Source organism: Ambystoma mexicanum, chromosome 4q (genome assembly GCF_040938575.1).
Source record: "Ambystoma mexicanum isolate Mex_15411 chromosome 4q, UKY_AmexF1_1, whole genome shotgun sequence".
In the NCBI taxonomy this organism is placed as follows: domain Eukaryota; kingdom Metazoa; phylum Chordata; class Amphibia; order Caudata; family Ambystomatidae; genus Ambystoma; species Ambystoma mexicanum.
The window spans coordinates 597,128,107-597,148,927 of NC_090928.1; the positions used below are offsets into that span (position 1 = coordinate 597,128,107).

Genomic DNA, 20,821 nt, shown 5'->3' on the forward strand with positions numbered 1-20,821 from the left:
ATCGGCATACATAATTTGCATAAATTAAAAAAAAAAAAAAAAAAAAAAAAAGAAGAGAGAAAATCTCCCGTTCAGCATTCTATGAAGATTATAATAATAAGCTGAACTGATTTACTGGGCAGTGAGAGAAGGCGTTCAAGGGCCCAGAAGACAAGACAAAAAAAAAAAAAAAAAAAGTGAGTAAGGTGCTTTAAAATTTATTATGGCAGCGCAGTACTCACCCCAATCAGATCAGGCCTGGTCTGAGACGGAGGAAGATCACTGCTATATAGATGAGGTGGCAATGGCTAACAGCTTACAAAAAGTACTGGGATCCTCTGTGGAAACCAGTATTAAGAAAGCAGTAGCAGACATGCTCATTCCCATTCAACAACGCCTAGAAACTATGGAAGAGCATTTAAGAGGGACCTCCCCCCCCGGGAGAAAGAGAACGCAAAAGAGAAAGCACCTTACGGAAGGGGGATGTATACCGGCTCGCAAGAGCAGAAGCTCTATGACCCCCCCGAGCCAGCCAACAGATGCCACAGCTGCCGTTTCGGACGCCTTCTCCAGGCTGAAACAAGCCTTTATGAATAGGAAGATAACCTCTTCCCATGAACCCTCTTACCTAGAGGAAGAAATGAGGGAAAATGTACCCTCCAGCCCGGAGAGATACGAACAGGGCACTGAAGATGACCAAAACAAGAGCGTCTACGACGCTGATCCTTCTCAATCCTCATCTGAAGAGGAAATTCAAATAGAGGGTTCGAAGCCCTCTGGTTCTGGGACTGCGGCAGACCCCATCCCCAAGAACACTACCGTAAACAAGCCTCCTGCAGAGGGGATGTTTACTCCGGAAGACCTTATACATCCCAGATCCACAGACTGGGAACCATCTTCAAAGACATCAAGATACATTCATTTCAGGCTACGTAAGCCACTGGATAAAGAAGTTAGAGCTAGACTTCGAGCGGAATGTCCACGTCCGGATATTGCGGACAAAGTGGCTCTAACACCAGAACTAGATTCGAAAATGATTACCTTTCTAGGTAAAAACGTAAAAGACCCAAGGAAAGGCATAGACCGTGCCTGGAAGTCCTGCCAGGACAAAGTACTAGACGTAGCAGGTCCACTAGCCAAGATTTCAGATCTAGCGGAAGAAGCAATAAACTCCTCAAACCCCATTGACCCGATAATACTTTCTGGTTGGGTTCAACGAGCAATTTGCCTTCTAGGCAACGCCAGTTGTGCTATTTCGACAGAACGCCGAAAAGGCATCCTATATAAAATAGACGCCAAACTGAGCGAGCTGGCAGACACAGAGTCCGGTCCAACAGCACAAGGTCTGCTTTTTGGAGATCCTTTTATGAAGGAAATGGCGAAATTCGTGGGAACATTTACAGCATTGGACAAAGCACAAGCCTCCATAAAAAGAGTCTTCGCGTCCAAGGTTTTCACCAGGGCCGGACGAGGCAGAGGTCGCTCCTCCGGCCGTTATTTCTTCGACAAAAGATCTCAACACTCCAGAGGCCAGCATAACTCCTGGCAAGAGCGCTCCGACACCTTCTTTCCCTCAAGAGGTCGTGGAAGAGGGCGCCCCTGGAGAAGATCGGCCAGATACCCAGCCCAACAGCAATCTACAGGTCAGTGTACTTATAGCAGCGCCAGCGCCCATGACTCCTATAGGGGGGAGGTTAATGATGTTTATAAATGCTTGGGATACCTTATCAGGAGACGCCTGGGTCAGGGACACAGTTCGGGGCCTACGCCTAGAATTTTTCGAGCAGCCCATTCAGACATGTCGCCCTACTCCAATAGTAATGTCTCAGACAGATCAAATCGCTTTAGACAGCGAAATACACAATCTTTGTCTGAAGAGAGCAATTCGCCCCTGTCAAAGCCAGGGAGGGTTTTTCAGTCCCATATTCCTAGTCCGCAGGAAAGAAAAAGTACGACCAGTCATAAACCTCAAAGCTCTCAACGAATACATCATTTACCGCCATTTCAAAATGGAAGGTATACACATGCTCAGAGATCTTCTGAGACCGAACGATTGGCTCATGCGTCTAGACCTGAAAGACGCCTACTTGACGATACCAATTCATCAGGCACATACGAATTACCTGAGATTTTCCTGGAAGAATCGAGATTGGGAATTCACAAGCCTACCTTTCGGGCTCTCTTCAGCGCCTTGGGTTTTCACCAAGCTTCTAAGGTCTGTAGTAGCTCATCTAAGAGAGCAAGGTGTTCGTCTCATTATTTATCTAGACGACATCATTTTTATGGCACAATCGCAAGAGCTAGTTCAGAAAGACACCAAACTAGCTATAGACTTGCTACACAGTCTCGGCTTCCTTATAAATTGGGAAAAGTCAATTCTTCTTCCATCCAAGAACGTGGAATTTCTGGGCTTCGTCGTGGACACCCAGAATTGTCAACTCCGACTCCCAGCAGCCAAGATCCATTCTACCAAAAGGGAGATTCGCAGGATTCTGCAGAAGGACCTGTTCTCTCTTCGAGAACTAGAAAGAGTGATAGGGCTGCTATCCTCCTCCATTCAAGCGATATTTCCCGGCCCTCTTCACTATCGCGAATTGCAAAGACTGAAAGGCCAACACTTAAGACACAGTCTTTCATACTCTCAACTCCTAACATTATCTCCCCAAGCGAGGACAGAACTCAATTGGTGGCTCACCCACATGGAGGCCTGGAACGGCAGAGCCATTTTCGGATCTGCTCCAGATATCATCATCGAGTCAGACGCCAGCCGCTCCGGATGGGGAGCGAGATGCGGCTCTATAGCCACAGGAGGGACCTGGTCCTATCAGGAGCTAGGCCTGCATATCAACTGCCTAGAACTTCTGGCAGGTTCCTTTGCAGTACGCTCCTTTGCCAGAGACAGAGTGAGTTGCTGTATCTTGCTAAAAATGGACAACATTTCCGCGGTAAGGTACATCAACCATCTAGGTGGCACCAAATCAAGACCTCTAGCAGAATTAGCCAAGGACTTATGGCACTTCTGTCTGGCGCATCGAATCTCAGTCACAGCAGAATATCTTCCCGGCCTATCAAATGTGGTAGCGGACTGGTACTCCCGCCACTCCACAGACTACAGCGACTGGAAGCTCGACAGAGGAGTCTTCCTCCGCCTCCAGGAGATTTGGGGCCCAATGTTCATAGATCTTTTCGCCTCCAGACTCAATACTCAGCTACCACGGTTTTACAGCTGGAGACCGGATCCAGCAGCAACAGCAACAGACGCTTTTCTCCAACAATGGTCCCAAGGGGTACTCTATGCTTTTCCCCCATTCACCATGATAGCGAGGACCCTGGCGAAGGCCCGTCTGGAACTTTCAGACTTAGTCCTCATAGCACCGGTCTGGACATCTCAGACCTGGTATCCAGTCCTTCTGGAACTTTCCTCGGATTTTCCAATCCTACTACCCCAATTTCCAGATCTTCTTCTAGATCCTTCAGGGCAGAGACACCCCCTTCTTCTCAACGGTTCTCTGACCCTGGCAGCATGGAGGATTTCAGGGCAAGATGGAGAACTCCAGGCATGTCACACAGGGCGATCAGTCTCATTGAGGAAAGCTGGGCTCCTGCCACCCTTAAGAGATATTCCAACTCTTGGGGCGCCTGGAGCACCTGGTGCCAGGAAAAAGGCTTACATCCAATTTCAGCACCTGTAGAGGAAATCTTGAATTTCTTAGCAACTCTAGTAGAAAGAGGTCTCGCCTACAGGACAGTGAACGCATATCGTTCAGCGATTTCAGCTGGTCACGACCTCATTGAAGGAATACCAGCTGGTGAACACCACCTCGTCTGCAGATTATTAAAAGGAGTAAGACTTACAGTCCCGCCCCTTTCCCGCTATGACAAACTCTGGGACGTTAACAAAGTATTGAATCTTTTCCTTTCATGGCATCATAATGAGGAACTATCACGTACAGCCCTCTCGGGCAAGCTTACTACTTTACTCTGCTTAGTCTCCTGCAGGAGAGTATCTGATGTCAGAGCCCTTGACCTAGCAGGCAGAACCTTTTCTCCTGACGGTATTGTGTTTCACATACACAGAAGAACGAAATGTAACTCTAGGGTAATTTCTTACCCCGCCTTCAGGGACCAACCCAAACTTTGTCTGGTGAAATGCCTGAAGGTTTATGAAGAAAAGACAGCCCCCCTTAGGGCCCTCCCCAACGGGCAACTACTGATAGCTCTGCGTAAACCACACAAACCAGTTTCCGCCCCCACTTTAGCGCGCTGGTTGCGCTGGACTCTAAATCAAGCAGGGATAGATACCCAGCACTTCGGAGCTCACTCTGTGAGGGGAGCTATGGCCTCTAAAGCCTTTCAGGCTGGAGTTCGGCTAGAAGACATTATGAGAATGGCAGACTGGGCAAGCGAATCAGTATTTAAAGAATTCTACTTGAAACCAGTAGATCAACCGGCATCTATTGTGGTGAGTAAGCTTTAAACAAGCATAATGGGAGCCTCCGGTCTTGACATAGAATAAAGATTTTCCATAATAACTTACTAGAAAGTCTTGATTCTATTAAAGACACGGAGGCGAGCATTATCCCACCCAATGAGAAAATAATACTGTACTTCTCTCCTAATTGTGACAATGTATTATTATAAGTTACTAAACCTCACAAAGAAATGATTGCATTTATGAGAAATAAATAAATAACCAATGACATTTTCTCCCACCCCGATAAGGGAACTAGGGTTTTTATATACATGAAGTAATCTCCTTTCTATCTCCTTTTTCGACAGCGCCTGCCGACAAATCCACTTGATCAGCTGTTCAACAGATCTAACAACTTCAAGTGCTACCTTTCCATGGACAACCAAGTTCGCAGCTTCGAAAGAGGAAGTCGCATCATGTTTAGGACTGTTTATGAAGGGATCAGGACACCCATTGGAGGACTAAGTCACATGTTGATGTTTCTTTGGTGACACTAGGGAACTCTGGGAAATGGAGTTTGTTTCTTCAGAGCTCCGAAGATACTACTGTTATGTTATGTTTTACTTGTTATATTATATATTTAGTGCACCCCCTTTTCTATGTTTACTCATATAACACTTGGTGCACAAAAATATCTTGCTGCTGAGCCTTTCTTTAAATATTTAAATAAAGAAAGAGAAGCATAATGCTCGCCTCCGTGTCTTTAATAGAATCAAGACTTTCTAGTAAGTTATTATGGAAAATCTTTATTCTATGCATTTAAAAATAAATCAAAAACAGCTTTGGGACAATGATTTGATATTGGGATTCTGCTTGTCAAATCACTGATTAGTAAACTCTACAAATGTTTTTGGAAGATTCACAGTGAGTAAGTAAAAGTTACTCACTATGTTGCCATTTGTTCTGGTAGTGTGTGTCCTCCTTCCTGCAAACACCTGGGACCCACAGTATCAAAGTAGAGTGTTTCTTGCAAAGCAATAGAAAAATGGAAGCCAGTGTGGCACATCTTGTGTGCAGACCAGACCCCCTTACAGATGCACTGGCTCCCATACCCTAGGCCCACTTTATCTGTGAATGACACAGGAATCAATACAATGGGGGAATGGTGGATGGGTCCTCTGTAGGATGGAAAACATAGTGTAAGGATACACGAGTGAGTAATTTGCAATGGGCCCTCTGTGAGAAGCAATACAATGTTTGTGAATGCAAGGTATTTGGCTGTGTCACATGGCAAGGCTCAATGGGCCTTATTATGAGTCTGGCAGTCCGGAAACAAGGGTGCTGGTAAGCTTGACGCCACACTATGAGTTTACCTGCTGGGGCTGCTGCACCAGACAGGTCTGACCCTGCCAGGCGCAGTGGCCCCGGTAGGCAGACTCATCACGGAAGCATCAGCACCGCTAGTAATGGTGCCGATGCTTCCGTGAACCCATTCCCTTGGAGTTCTATGGGACTCCACGGGAATGGGGACTAACAATTTCCTGGCACCCACCTTCCCGGTCCGCCGGGACTTGTATTGTCCCGTTGGCACCAGGAAGCTAGGTGCCGGAAAAATGTTAAAAGTCTGGCGGAAGCGTAATGAGGTCCAATGTGTGTTTAGTGATCTACACCTCTTTATGGAGACTTTGAATCCTAGTCCAAGCACATTTTTGAAATAAAAGAAGCTAAAATGTGCTCTGTAAAGTATTTTTACTACATTTACTATACATTTACTATAAAGTATTGACTTAAAAGCGGTAGGTTCACTCGGAAGAAGCAGGTTTTTGTTTGTAATCTTTTTATTGAACTATTTTCAACACTCACAAAGAGAACAAGCCTAAGTTCCCCTCCTTTTCCCTTATCAAGACATATGGATGCGAGAGACATTTTCCTGGAGTAAACTGAAAACAGAGAAACTGCTTCTTTATAAAGGGAGAGAGGCGTTGCCCAAAAGACTTTGCTTTGTGTATGAAATTTCAGCCACTTACTCACTAACAGGGTAAAAGGGTGCACATGTGAAATGTGAATAGCTGTCTGCGCACCCAACAGACATTTTTCAAAAAAGTAAAACTGAATTCCTCAAACTGTAACCATTTATGGGGACCTTTAGTACAATTGTCCAGAGACTGGGTTGCTGATGCCACGGACATGTAGAGAACAATCCCTATGGATGTTGGAATGTTGCCACATCCTAAGGTATACGGCCCAGTCATTTGCAGTGTAATTATGAGTAAAAGAACTCAGCAGGCCTCAGAACATTAATTTTGGCGTTTTAGATAAATTAATAATTCTGGTACTTCGCCAGAGTGCCATATTCCTGAGCCAGAATAATAAGAAAGTACACTTGTGGATTCCCACAGAAAATAACCTTTTATTCTTTTTCAATAATTGTATCTTGCAACATATTTCATTTAACTAAAATAATTTGAAGTGTAATGAAGAAAAGAAGCACCAATCGAAGTTCCATTACGTTCATAACACTGCATTCTATTTAAGTTGAAAATTGTGCATACATGTATCTTTAAACTGAATTCAGCTTGGAGCAAGTAGCCCCGACCTAAATACTTTGTATCACAAGTCTGATATTTTGTTCTTATACAGACCACAGTAAGATTGATCTGCTTTATCTTGTTGAAACTAGTTTCAAAGGTTAATGCAAGTCACATGAGTTGCTTTGAGCTGAAAATCACGTTTTAGCTTGTTTTAATCAGTATCATGGACAATATTAATTTACCATGTACCAACACCAAATTTGAGTAAAGTAGAATGTTAAAAAAATGTAAAACAATATGAAAAATGATTATCTCTCTAAATATATAGCTCACAGAAGTATATAGCAGCTTGAATCATTCCTGAAATGTAGATTTTATTGAGCTTAATTTTTATTAAACTAGCACATTCACATCAAAGCTAATGTTACAAGAACAGAATGCCACACAATACAATTATGCGTTAAATTCCCCTCCCTTTTTAGTCACAAGGCTAGGGCTGGATCTTGCCAGTGACAAGAAAAGAAGTGAATTTCCCCTTTCCTTTTCCAGTCACAAGACTGGTGGATAGCCACACCTTAGTCACAAGATTAGGGGAGGAGTTTTGGATTATAAAATACCATTGCACACAGGTAGAGATAAATCATGAGGAGATTTCTGGATATTATTGGAAGGAGATTGCAGGCTGGGGAAAATGTATACCAACTGGAAGACTGGTTTCCAGGCAGCCTGGAGACAGGAGGCCTTTCAGAAAGAGATGAGCGGGCCATATGCGAGTCTGGTTTCCAGGCAGGTAGCTGAAAAGGGACCTTGCTGATTGAGCAACTCCACACTGAGAAGATTCAAGCTGCTTCCCCAAAAATAGGAAGCCACATTTAAAATGTATGATGAAGGCCAGCCATAACTCCTGATTGCTTATAGTGCGGTCCATGGTAAATCATTGGAATACAGGGCTGGTAGAAAATGTGGGTGCTAATTTGACAGGAATGCAGGTGGTGTTAAACAAAATATCCTGTGTATTCGATTTAAATGAAGTTCAAAGTGGAATTTCATGTTCAATAAAATTAAGGCCATTTTGCCAAGTGTCAGTGCAAAACTGACATTTGGTGCAATTCAAAAACAGTTTATGCTCAGCAAAATTGAGCTTCATTTAAAAGAGACACCTTCAGTTCCTATCTGCACAGGGAATGATGCATGCCATCACGTCATCATGAAACATTATTTCCAGACAGACTATTATTTAAATTGCAGCCAGTGGGAGCCTTGTGATTAACTTGAAATATACTTGCACAACAGAAAATAGATCTGAGAATAAATTCTATTCACAGAAAATTGTACAAAGTGTAAAACCCATGCAATCCCTTATCCTGAAATTCACAGGAAGATCTATCTGCGATGTGGCAGGGCATAGGTGCTTTAACGTTTTCTTTTGCTCAGGAATATTACATCTCTAGCCCAAAATGTATATAGCTGAAGACAAATGAATAGAAGTAGATTGAAAGCTGAGAACACACATATTCAGATTTGACTGCACAGACATGAAGTATTATTTTCCTAATCCAAACCTATAGTAGTCAGATGCAATTTGTTCTTGCCTTTATTTAAATCACCTACACATAGCTTATTCATTCTCAACCCCACACTCAGATAGGGGAACCATGTGAAGTGAATATATGCATATAAATACCATTTGTCCAAAGTAACTTTTCTTTGATGCTGGAGCAAATCAAGTGTTTTTGAAGAATTTTGCAATGGTTGATAACATGTTATATAAATACATGCAAACCTGCTGGCCAATAAGCGGTAGTGCTATCATTGAAGTATATTATGTTGCTTAGATGGAAACAATTATCAAAGGAGTGTACACTTATGTGTGTATTAAATTAGCGAGATTCATGCAGGAAGGTAACTTATTTTGTTTTGCTCACTAATTGTTTCTGAGTATATAACTAACTAGTGACTTCCCTGGCATAAAGCTGGAGACCACCTTTGTTTGGATTTGAATATAATTATTTTTAATAAATTCACATTTTCTTTTTTTTTTAACCTACTTTATTTATTCAAAAACATTGTCACATTCAGATATTATATAGGCCAGTGATGTATCTTAGTGCATGTCAATTGTTGAGGCCACATATCAACCTTTGAAATTACAATTTTGGCGTAGCTTTGAGTAATAACTTTAACTTCAACCGTTCAACAACCCCTCTCCTGTCCCCCTCCCGGTTCCCCATTGGCATGGATCAGTTCTTCTGCTGTCGGTTGAGGATATTGTGTTCTGATTAGGGGGCTTCTGCGTAGCGTCGTGGCTCCTGTGCTTGGTTTGTCAGTATTCAATTGTGAATTGCTCTCAGCAGGTTTGGCCTGAAGAAGTATGCTTCTCCGTCTCTGACATGATCGAAAAAGGGATCCCAGATTGCTCGGAATTTCAGGTACTTGCCGTCCGTCAGGGCTCCTACCTTCTCCATGGCCATTACGTTCCAAGTTTTTACCCACCAACATGCTGTTATTGGGCCTTCAGGGTTTTTCCATGCTTGTGCCAGGGTCATCTTTGCTGCCATTAACAGGTGGGTGATAAGTGTTGCGTTGTTTCCTGTTGCCGCGTATATGGCTTCGACCGTTGTGCCCAGTAGTATAACTTTAGGTGCTGCTGGCAGCTGCTTCCCTGTTATCTCCTTTATGTGGCCCAGGATTTCCTTCCAGTACATCACCGCCTTCGGGCAGGACCACCATATATGGCATAGATCTCCATTGCCACCGCAGTTTCTCCAGCACATAGGGGGGTAATTGGGGTTCATTTTGTGCAGTCTGTGGGGGGTCAAGTACCACCTAAAACAAATCTTATGTGCGGTTTCTCTAACAGCTGTGCATGTGGAGGCTTTTCGTGCTCTTGTCCAGATTTGGGACCATTCCGCCTCGGTAATGGGTCCGCCCATGTCTTTCGCCCAGTTGTCCATATATGAGAAGGTGTCACTCACTTGTGCTTTGTCCAGCAGCTTGTATAGTTTGGAGACAGCTCCTGCTTCATCCCCTTCGTTTAGCGTTAGTTCCAGACCCACCGGTTCCCTAGTAGCTGCTTTCTTGATTTCCCTATGCGTTATCCAGTGCCGGATCTGGATGTAGGTGTATCTGTCTGTTTCTCCTACCCCAAATTTCTGTTTGCACTCTTCGAACAGTAATGGGCTTCCCTCCCGAAAGAAGTCCTTCAAATACAGTGATTGTTCCTGTCCCCAATTCTTCCAGAACCTGGGCCATTTACACGGTGTGAGGTTTTGGTTATGCGCCATTGGGGTACAGGGGCACATCCCTGGGGTGATGTTCAATTTTCTCAATGCTCGGTCCAGCCTTTCAGTGAAATCTTGGTTGCTTCCAGCAGGCGCCCCTCTGCTTCCCTGTCGTCCACCCGCAATACGTGTAGGGCCCCCAGTGGGATCGTGGTCACCCCAAATTCACATTTTCTAACAAAAACGGTTTGTTCCCTTCTGAGAATTGTAGGGTGGGACTGTACGAGTGGAGTTGTGAGGCCTGCCATGTCACATGACTGAGACCTTATAATTTAAATGTAAAATAAATATCTTTACACCCTTACCCCATCCTCCCCCCTTTGTATCTGCCCAGTAAACTCCATAATTACTGCAACCGTGCATTTTCAGAAATCTCATTTATTACAATTGCTTCACCCTTCATTTGAAACAAAAAAGAAAAAAAATGCATATATAAATGAACCCTCCATTTTCATTCCAAAATGCGTTTTCATTCCAATCTGTGTTTTCCAGGACATTCAGAACCTTTCAACCCACACTGTTTAGCCTCCCTACTCCTCCAGCGTTTTAGGTTATTAAATGACCAGCAGTCAAAGCGCTCTCAATCTTGTTGGGCATTTGAAGCCTCTATTAAAAGTTCTCACATGCTCCGGTGAAAGGTTGTGGCATTGTATAGTACTAATCTTTCATTGAATACAACAATTTCTCATTACTTAAGATGGTCCAAATATTCTCATACCATTCTTTCATTTTAGGACTATCTCTACTCTCCCAATTCTTTGCTAAGAGCAACCTAGAGGCTAACAGTGCCTTTTAATTAACTCCCCCGCCATGTTTTGTAGTGAATAAATCTATTTTTTCAGTTTGGACAACAAGAAGAGCACAGTAACTGAACCTGTATGATGCATGAGATTGCTTTAAAATTTAATTCCCAATGTGGTACCAGTTCAGGACAGTGACACCATATGTGAATGAAGGTACCTTCACCTTCACACCCTTGTCCAACATAGTCCTGATATCCCTTATGAAAACTGCTTTAACAGGTCCAGGGGCCAATACGACCTAAAATGCATTTTTATAAAACTGTTTTGTATTGAACACATTCTTATTCTTTATAGGCACGTCTTTAAATGTGTTCCTGTAGAGGAGCAGGTGGATGGCTTTTCCCTGGTTCCCACCCCCTCACCACCGTCTTATTGGAATAGCAGGCTAAGAGATACAATTGGAAACCCATGTCTGAATTCATGCAATATTCATGTACCATGTTGAGTATATGAAAGATGCTTTGCACTCGGGCAACCATTCAGAATGTATCCTCACATTGAAACAGTGGAAGAATGCTAACAGGAAGGATGTCACCTACCAAGTTGTCAGAATGTGTCAATGGATGATGTGGATGAACGTTAAGCAAAGTCTGATGACAACAAAAGGATGTCATAAAGACGTTATATGAACTTATATGAAAATACCAAAAAAGACAGTAACTGAAGCACTAAGAGAGGCATGTACCCGAAGAATAAAGTGATCGTGAATATAAAGAAGATGAAGTAACTTGCTGACCAATAACTGTGAATGTGCCATAACGCAAGGTAGAAAAGGCATATAGAAGCTTGCTAAAAGAGGTATATGAACAACGTTTAGGATGGCCATTAGAAGGAGATGGATGGCGGCTCATGTCAAAAATCAACCCACTTACCACAGATATGAACCTAGGATTTGTAAGAAACCTGAAGGTGTCTCACTTACTAGTCCCTGGGGATCTGTCATCCAGGGGGCCAGGACATGACCATCGCAATTGGATCCAGTTCCTGGGGGTGGACCAGTGCGGGAGGATCACCTGGCTGGGGGGTCCTTGGGGAGTGGAAGCGGGACACCGATGGGTGCGATGTGGTACCCCCTTTTATATAACACCTTTTCCTCATCTAACCTTGTAGGATACTCCGAAGTTCTAACCTCCCTTTTCCAACATGAACACTTTCCTACACTGAGACAGACAAGGGACCAACACCCGGGCCGTTTACCTGACATGTCCCAACACAAGAGTCAGGCAGAGTCAGGCAATTGCCCATAACTATGCACAACCTGACGGTCCTTTCCCTTCCCCACAGGGATAAAAAACAGAGCATGAAGGCACACTTGGGGCAAGGCCGAACACACGAGGAAGCAGGCATACCAGACCGACAATTCAAGAGGAGGAGAAAGAAATAAAGATTTAAAAGGACGACCAGAAGGGAATTGCCCTTCACCTTTTCAACCCAGACCTGCAAAGCCTGCGTGAAAGCAAACGTAAGACTGGGAGTCGAAGCTGGCGAGTGTCGTATTGGAGGTCCGCAGTACATGGAAACCTCCTGCACCGATTGGCAGGGCGGGGAGAAACAGTTCTCATCGTTGTACCGCCCTTGACTCCAGCGACGAAGGGAAATGCAGAGTCCAACCCAGCTGGTGAGCCCGAAGCAAGTGATAGTGAACCGGACTGTGTTGAGCCTCAAGTTGCAGTGGCAACATTGTATATACAGAGGGAAGATAATAGACAGAGGTCTTTAGTGAGTGAAGTTGGAACCAGATAGAGTGGAGCGGCACCACATGGGTACTCGTTCAAAGGACTATGTGGTATTCCACTGATGAAAGAAAGAGCAAGTATTGAACTGAGAACATTAGTTTTTGTTAATGAAACTACAAAGACCAAGAGGCCTTAATGGAGGCTGTGTGTAGTGTCAGAGTGGTCATATGAGGGTCAAGAAAAACCCTTTGTACAGTCAAAAGTCTTTGACACATGGTAAACCCAACTGAGGGATACCTACGAACTAGGGTGACCAATACCACCCCGAAAACATTGTGTGATGTGAAGCCTGACTGGGGGCTGAGACCTGAACTTAGTTAAGAAGGAAGGGAACCTAAGTAGTCTGAAAGGACTGTATAGTAAACTGTGGCAAGTGTGAACCCGACAGAGGGATGCCAAGGGGAAAGCTAAGGGGAGGGAATCCTACATTTTGAATCAAAGCCATAGTGAACCCGACGGATGGAGGCTGACATTCGAGAGGGGGATCCAGGGGTGAAAACCATCACCCAACGTAACAGAAACTATGAAATCTTGTGAATAAAAGCCATAGTGAACCCGACGGAGGGAGGTGGACATTTGAGAGGGGTCTGAGCCTGGAAGAGGGAGATCCATGGATGAAAGCTATCACCCAACAGACATAAACAAGAGGAACTTTTGTTTTGTTATTTTGAACATATCAGGACCTCAGAGGTAAGAGAAATTTTGTAGAAAAGAGACTTAACCACCAAAGGTCCTAATACCCGTGAAAAGAACTGTAAGCTCATGCGGAGAAGCCCAGGAGTTTGCTCTGCTCGAGAGTCCCGCCTTGTTCCGTGCTAGAAAACATGTGGAAGGGAGACCCAGGCTTTAACACCCTGACTTATCATTAGTGATCACTTCTTTGTTTTTTCTTGTGAACATTATCCCACACTCTTTTTGTAATTAGCTCTAAGGATTGGCAAAAGTTTTCTTTTTAGTATACGCCCTTTTATTTGATAAGACGCCACTAGGACTGCCTTATTATTATTTGATGGTCGTAGCTTGCTCCCATCTTAGATTTAGGTTTAGATTAGGCGTTTATCCCACCCATTATACAGTTTAATAAACACCCTTGAACTGTGATCACTTGTGTCTGTCTATTCTCGATACCATGCCTTCCTTACTGATTGCAAAAACGAAGAAATGATGAAGAAGCTATGTTCATCTGCAGAATAAGGAATTACCCTGGACTGGAAAGCTAGATTAGGCACACTTTCTATTTCTCACATTAAGTAATCATGGCAAATGCTTGAACTGATTTTCGGAGAGAAATTTCACACGTGCGCGAACACTGAAAAGCACTTTATGAACCCATAGTAGCTTCGGAAAAAATGATACCAGCAAAAGGTTTTGTTTATGTGTTACTTTTTTACCTTGCACACACATATCCAATACTGACAAAAGGAAACGTGTCCATTATTTCTCTGCTTGGTCACCCAAAGGACCAATTTATTTTTGAGCCACTGTTTATTGCTGCATTAGCAGATTATTATCACAGGAGAGCCTGATTATCCCAACCAATGATAATGGTGAACATTAAGAATTATGGTTAGCGTTTGTGTTGAGTTTATGGACAGAGCCAATAATGCACAGCTCTACAAGACATGAAGCCGGAGTCATTGTGTTGACATTTTTTTCATTCTGCTGTCTCTATCTCTACCCTCTTTGCATTGCAAAATGTTGCATTGTCTCGCACACACTCTGAAGTATATGTTAACACAACCCTAATTCACGTCATTACTGAAGCAATATCTGAAGAGGTCACCAGTGCTGCCCGAAAAGTAAAAAGACTCAGGCAAAACACATACATGGATTTTGAGCATCTAAATGCTTATTTAGCTGATTCGGCCCACGTATCTAAAAACGTGTGGTATCAGCATATGATCAAGGTGGAGAGAAAGGCCACGAAGGAGAACTGCTATGTGTGCTCTCTCATCCCCTATGCCATGAGTGCTTCCAGAAAGTTCATAGCTACAGAGGTTCCAGCAGCCAGAGCACAATGCCTTATGCACTTAGTATTCTATACCACAAGGGGACGATTTCATGGAAAATGGGCCACACTGTGATGGATGTCACATAACACATTCCCATATGAAGACAGCTATATCAAAACTCAGGTAATGATAGATGACTACTGGAGCTCATTCAAGACAAATGAATACATTTTGGATGGCCCAAACCAAGGAGAAGCAAGGGTAGTGACACAAACAGTTGCAATGTCCAAAGACAGGAAGAAAAGAGACCGTAGGCCTGCCAGGTTGCTGGGCGAGACCTCAACTGCTGGTGTACGGACAAGTGTTCACAGGAGAAGGATGGATGGAAGCGATGGTGGGGTGCAAAGCACAGGCACTCCTAACGGTTCCAGTAGAACTGGTACAGAAGGAAAATGATGACACTCCCAAGGAGTAGACGGCAAGTGCAAAGCTGCACACATGGCTAGAGAATGAAGCAGGCTCTAGGTCAATTATACCACTCGAGAATGCATCCCTGTGTATCCAGAATGACGGTCCAGTGAAGGTCGGGAGGAACAAAGGATGCAAACGAACATTGAAGATATTTGGTATGAAGGTCAGTACTGTAGTGATAATGGACCACTATTGTGCCTGTGGTTCCAAGGCATACATGCAACTACCACCAAACTGGGGAGGGATATGCTCTCTAGTACAGCTGAATACATCAGCATTGGTGGTGCCTCAAAAAGAACATACAAGTAGATGGGTTCCCCAAAATGAAAACACGTCAAAGGAAGAAGAGCTCTGTGGGGCTGACAAGAGTAAAGATAGGAAACTACAAATCCACAAAGATGAAAGAAGCGCTGGATGCAATACCACCAGAGCACAGACTGTTCAGTGGAACTGACATTTTTTTGCGTCAGTTGTTCCAGGTGTTCAGGCCAGCGCAACACCAAGTGGCTCCAAATTACAAGATGGGAACTGTTGCAGACAATATATCTGACAGTCAAGGGGTTTAATGCCATCAAAGAAGAACTGAGAGCTGCCTGACTAATGGTCCTACAGAACAGATATGTTCTGGATCTCCTCACAGCTATGGAAGGAGGCGTGTGCAGAAAGATAGGACCTTCTTGCTGCACATTCATGCCCTCCCAAGATCGAGAGAATGGGACACTCACAAAAGCGATAATGCAGTTATCAGACTTGCATGCCAAGATGGAGGCAGTAACTAGCCCAGTAGGAGAAGATGAAGACTGGCTGAACTATATAATTTCCTGGCTACCACCATGGACGGCGAATGGACTGAATGTACTCATAGCTGCCTTAGTTCTAGTACTGCTAGCATTCTGTGTCATTAGAGTAGCTATAGCACAATGCAAGAAGACTACCGAGAAGAATAGTGATGAAAAGATTATTGGATGTAGAAACAAAAGCAGAGGGAAACAGACTTTCGACGTGTTACAGTCACAACTGAAGCAACGCCCTCTCTTTCCTCCGGGCACATGGTTCTCATTTCTCCCAGATCCACGCAACTATGTGGGAAGATGGGCATGGTGCAAGCCTGATGGAGATTGCTGTTATATGACCTGGAGTCTAGATGAACAAGTGAGTGAAGTATCATGGTCACTTGGGAGGAGTGGCGAAAGTATGGATCCCAAAGCCGCACATGAACAGGGAGAACGGTCAAGGAAGTGTAGTCAATCTATCGACCAGAGAGGGGTTTGAAGAGGGAGACCTAAACATGGCCCTTGTTGCACCTATCCCACTCTCATCTCGGCATCTGAGAAACGAGAGGTGTACATCGTTCCTGGTCCCCTCATCTCCATCGTCAATGTACCACAGGTGTGAGAAATGCTATTCACTCAGACAATCCTTTAGACCATATGCTAATGATGCCACTGATGTTACGGGTTTACAGTCAATGGAGCAGGTAGACTGATTGCGACCATGCAGAATCTGATGACATCACGACAGATACTGTGACATAGATGCGTTTGACATGAAGTACATATGCATCCCTACATGAAGCTACACAGACACTTAGATTAAATTGTTTGTAGACATGAAGAACATGATTATGACCCATTTAGATAGAGGACAGACACACTCTTGCTTTGCAGTATACACAAGTTGCACACAAATACATACGAACTGTTTGCTGATGCTAAACGCAACTAACATGGGCGACCATGTAAATCAAGATGGAAGCTACGATTTAATTGAAGTGAATGGAAGGTACTGATAGGACTCGAGAATGCAGAGAAAGACCTGACATGCTGATTTTGAAGAAGTACGAGACCAGGCTGTTGGTACAGCCAGTGTGCATATTTGTGCCAAGGACACAGAGGGAGAACGTTCAATATTGGCAAATGAGATACGGCACCAGCATGTGTAAAAGCTGAAAATCCTCATGAATACAAGCAGGAAAAATCGATTTTGTGGTCCCTGCACATGTGGTCTGAACCTGAAGAGACAAAGCCTATTCATTTGAGCCAGACTGAGGCAGTTGATCCCATCCAACCGAAGACAGGATGATAAAAAAGTAATACCAGGTTCCAAGCCTAATGTTCTGTCTCAACCTGTAGTTGCAACATTTGGGAGATGGTCGCAGAAGGAGCCACCAGATATGATCCAATCAATCCATGTACTAATACCCTACTTTGTATATATGTAGTCTACCTCCCTAACCAATCCCATTCCACCTTTGGTTTTGTGCAATGCATCATTGTTTTGTGGCATCACTGTGCCTTAAAACGCCTGGACAAGCCTGTAATCGACAAGAAAGTATTGGAGAATGCTGCGTTGTCCATTGCTTAATCCCATTGTGACAGCTTTCAAATAAAACAGTAAACCTTTGTCATATTGCTGGACTCTTCCGTTTTTGAGTGCAGGGAATTTCCTCGGCCCAGTTCCTCTTGCTTGTAATCAGGGAGATTAACAAATCCCTCGCCTTAATTTAGGACATTTCAAGGAGTTAACAGCTCTGGTATATTAGCCTTGTAAAGTTTCAGAACCTTTGGAGTGTTGTTGATTCAGAAATACTTGAATTTCCCTTCTGCACCAGTTAATTGCAAGACCTTCAGTAACTCCCTCCAGTGCATTTCTGCTAGGTTAATATTTAAAACCTCTGATTTCCTCATATTTACTTTAAAACCAGACACTGTAGCAAATTGTCTAAGAGCTGTTTGAGTGTTGGAAAGTGATTCCTCTGGCTTAGTCAGTGAAACGAATGGATCATCTGCAAAAAGTGATATTTTATATTCCTTCCCCCGATCACCATATATCTCAGCGTCCTCTCTGATATATTGTGCAAACAGCAAGAGTGATAGGGCACATGGGTGATAGGAGACATGGGTAATAGGGGGTGATGCTCCCCTCTGTAGCTCAAATTTGCAAGACAAATATCCATTAGCCATTGTCCTCGCCATAGGCTATGCATACAACGTTATAGATACTGACTGTCCAGCACAGGATTTCTGTAGTCTCGCCGCCACCTCTGCTCAGTGTCCTGCCCCATAGACTTCTCGGGCTCCGATGATGCTTTGTCTGTGGCGTCCCCACCTCGCTCTCCCGGCTCTCCCTCATCGGCTTTCTCATGTCGGGTGGACACCGGGTAACAGGTGTCCCAGTTCTTCGCTCAAGATTTGTCTTCTCAGGATTTCTCAGGTCGGACTGAAGCTGTGGCTCTGGTGTCCCAACTTCTCTCTCTCTGCCTCGTCTCAGCATTTCTTTCCTCTGCTCCAGGTGAGTTACAAAATTGTGGGTCAGTCGTCTTGTGCCGACTCTGCCTCGGCTTGGCACGTAGAGTGTACATTATTTAACCTCCTTGTCTCAGTGTATGAGATATTAAGATTTAACGGTACATGTCTTTTTCAGCAGGATTTCACTCTCTACTCAGAGTTTCTTCATCCCAGTCATGATAATTAAAAGTCTTTGATGTTGTGCAACATGCCATATAAGTCATAGTGAGGATGTCTCTAGGGAGTTCCTCACAGGAACGGGAGTTCTTGTCCCGAAAGGGGGAGTCTCTGCTGGTGAGGTTCCACTTGCCTCTACTCCTAGGGAGGGTATTTCAGAGTGGGCTCACCTCCCTAGCCTCACAGCAAGGGGCTATCCCTTGGGTAAAGGGTGAATACCCTTGATTTGTCACAACACCATTCGTACAAGAGCCCACGGTATGTGGCCAAACCACCAGGAAATGTTTTTCCTGCTCCGTTACATCATAACTTAATTAGTACTGCTACATAACCTCTGTTCCCCGTTGTCCCACAGAATGCTACCCCTTCTGTTCCACCACAACATGCACTATGTGGTCTTGCTCCTTGGTGTCCAATGGGCCCTTGCCACAGGTGTCCTACCTTAGTTTCAACATCATAATTTATTTTCTGTCATATACACAATATTGGTTGAGATACAAATTCCACCCCCTTACCCACTAACACGAAACTCAAGAAAGCTACTCACACATAGCTTTTTAATACACCTTCTAACAGTCTGCAAACAATAATACATTGCACTTGTACAACATACTACATTCCTGGCCAAGGTATCATAATGCTAAGGGCACACAACATAATGTTCACTTCTGGACACAAACACATCCATGCACAAGACACAGAACGCCTAGAAGATCACTTGTGTGCAGTGATCATGCTACTTCCAGTCTGCACGCAAGAACACAGTAGCAAAGCTATCTTGCATTTTCCCTCTCTTCCCACTAAGCTAATCTGGCCCACTCTCTTTTGGATCTACCAGGTTGCCTGGAGACCATGCAAATGGCAGTGGTGTGCTCTGTGAATCCCGGTAACATAACGCATCTTTCTTAGTATATCCTGCACCCGAGTCTCTTGAGTCTCTGCTGCTCGTTTCCTTCGGAACCTCCGATTTATCTGTGACCGTGCCTGTCTGTGCCCCTTGTCAATCTCAGTACTGTGACATTGTGTGTGTTGTCCTTGTGCCCAGTCTCTCTCTTTCTAGGCCTCTTGATGTCTCTGTGACCCATTACTTCATGATTATCTATAATAATAACAGAAACTCATTTTACATTGTACTTCTGTCTATGGTGGATATTTTGATGAATCCTGAGGAGTCCTCACAGAATCCCTGCCTAAGGTCTCCTCCCAGTTTGCCAGGGGAAGGCAGTTGCTACCTGATCCTAACCCTGGGGGTGATATTAGCCGTGGGATCACCTGGAAGGAGAAGGCCACCAAGGGAATAGGATGACTTTGTTAGAAGAGGCACAGTATGTATCTTCTTCGGAGGGTGAGATTTCCATAATACCAGAATACCTAATGGCTTGTTGCCAGCGTAAGGCTTCCCTTCCCAATATTATCCAGATTTTCAGTGATAAAAAACCCCATCATCAACAGTAGAATGATATATGTAAGTGTCAGAGATTCAATATCACTACTTCTAATAGTTATGATTCTCCCTCGGGTTTGAACTATAAAGCCAAGAATCAACCATTGATCCCTTTAAAAACCTCCCCTGAAGGCATATTTTATAAATCATTTAAACTAGTTTAGTTTCACAAGTATCAATTTTACATAATCTATAAGTTACTCAATAGTTGGTCCTAGAACAAAAATGTTGTGCAAGATTTGCACAATTAAAATGGATAGGACAAGGCTGGCACAGTTAAAATTGTTTGGGAAAGTTTGTTTTAAAAATACCTTTTTATCCAGTTCAGTTGGTGGTTTATGTGGACAGTCCTTTGCATGCAGACCAAGATCTGTAAGCTTGAGAATACCCATGCAGCCTGCAAAATATAAAAACACAATGTGGTGCGAGAGCAAAATATACATTTTCCAAAGCATCAAATTAACAATACGGGCAGCCTCCAGATGGCATAGGACGGAGAAAATGTTATAAAATACAGAGCAGGGTTAGGCAACCAGTCACCCTCCAGAGTTTTGGCATACAACTTCCACCAGCCCCAACCAGAATAGTCAGTGGAGAAGGATCATATGATTTGTAGACCAAAACATTTGTAGGGTAACAGGTTGGCTATCCCTGGGGTGGAGCAAACAGTGGCCTGCTTTATTTGAAGAAGTTACAGATGTACTCACCTTAGAATGAGGACAGACCATTATGAAGGAGAACTTTGACAT

General features: G+C 43.8%; 1 protein-coding gene across 3 annotated transcripts in view; it reads right to left on the reverse strand.

Moving 5' to 3' along the window:
- The window catches only part of LOC138467859 (uncharacterized), a 1,040,267-nt gene that overhangs the window by 803,341 nt on the left and 216,105 nt on the right, over window positions 1–20,821 (reverse strand). For all 3 annotated transcript variants that reach the window (XM_069608148.1, XM_069608147.1, XM_069608150.1), the window contains one exon: window positions 20,384–20,469. In XM_069608148.1, the coding sequence (XP_069464249.1) occupies window positions 20,384–20,469 (86 nt within the window). The remainder of the gene's footprint in view (window positions 1–20,383; window positions 20,470–20,821) is intronic.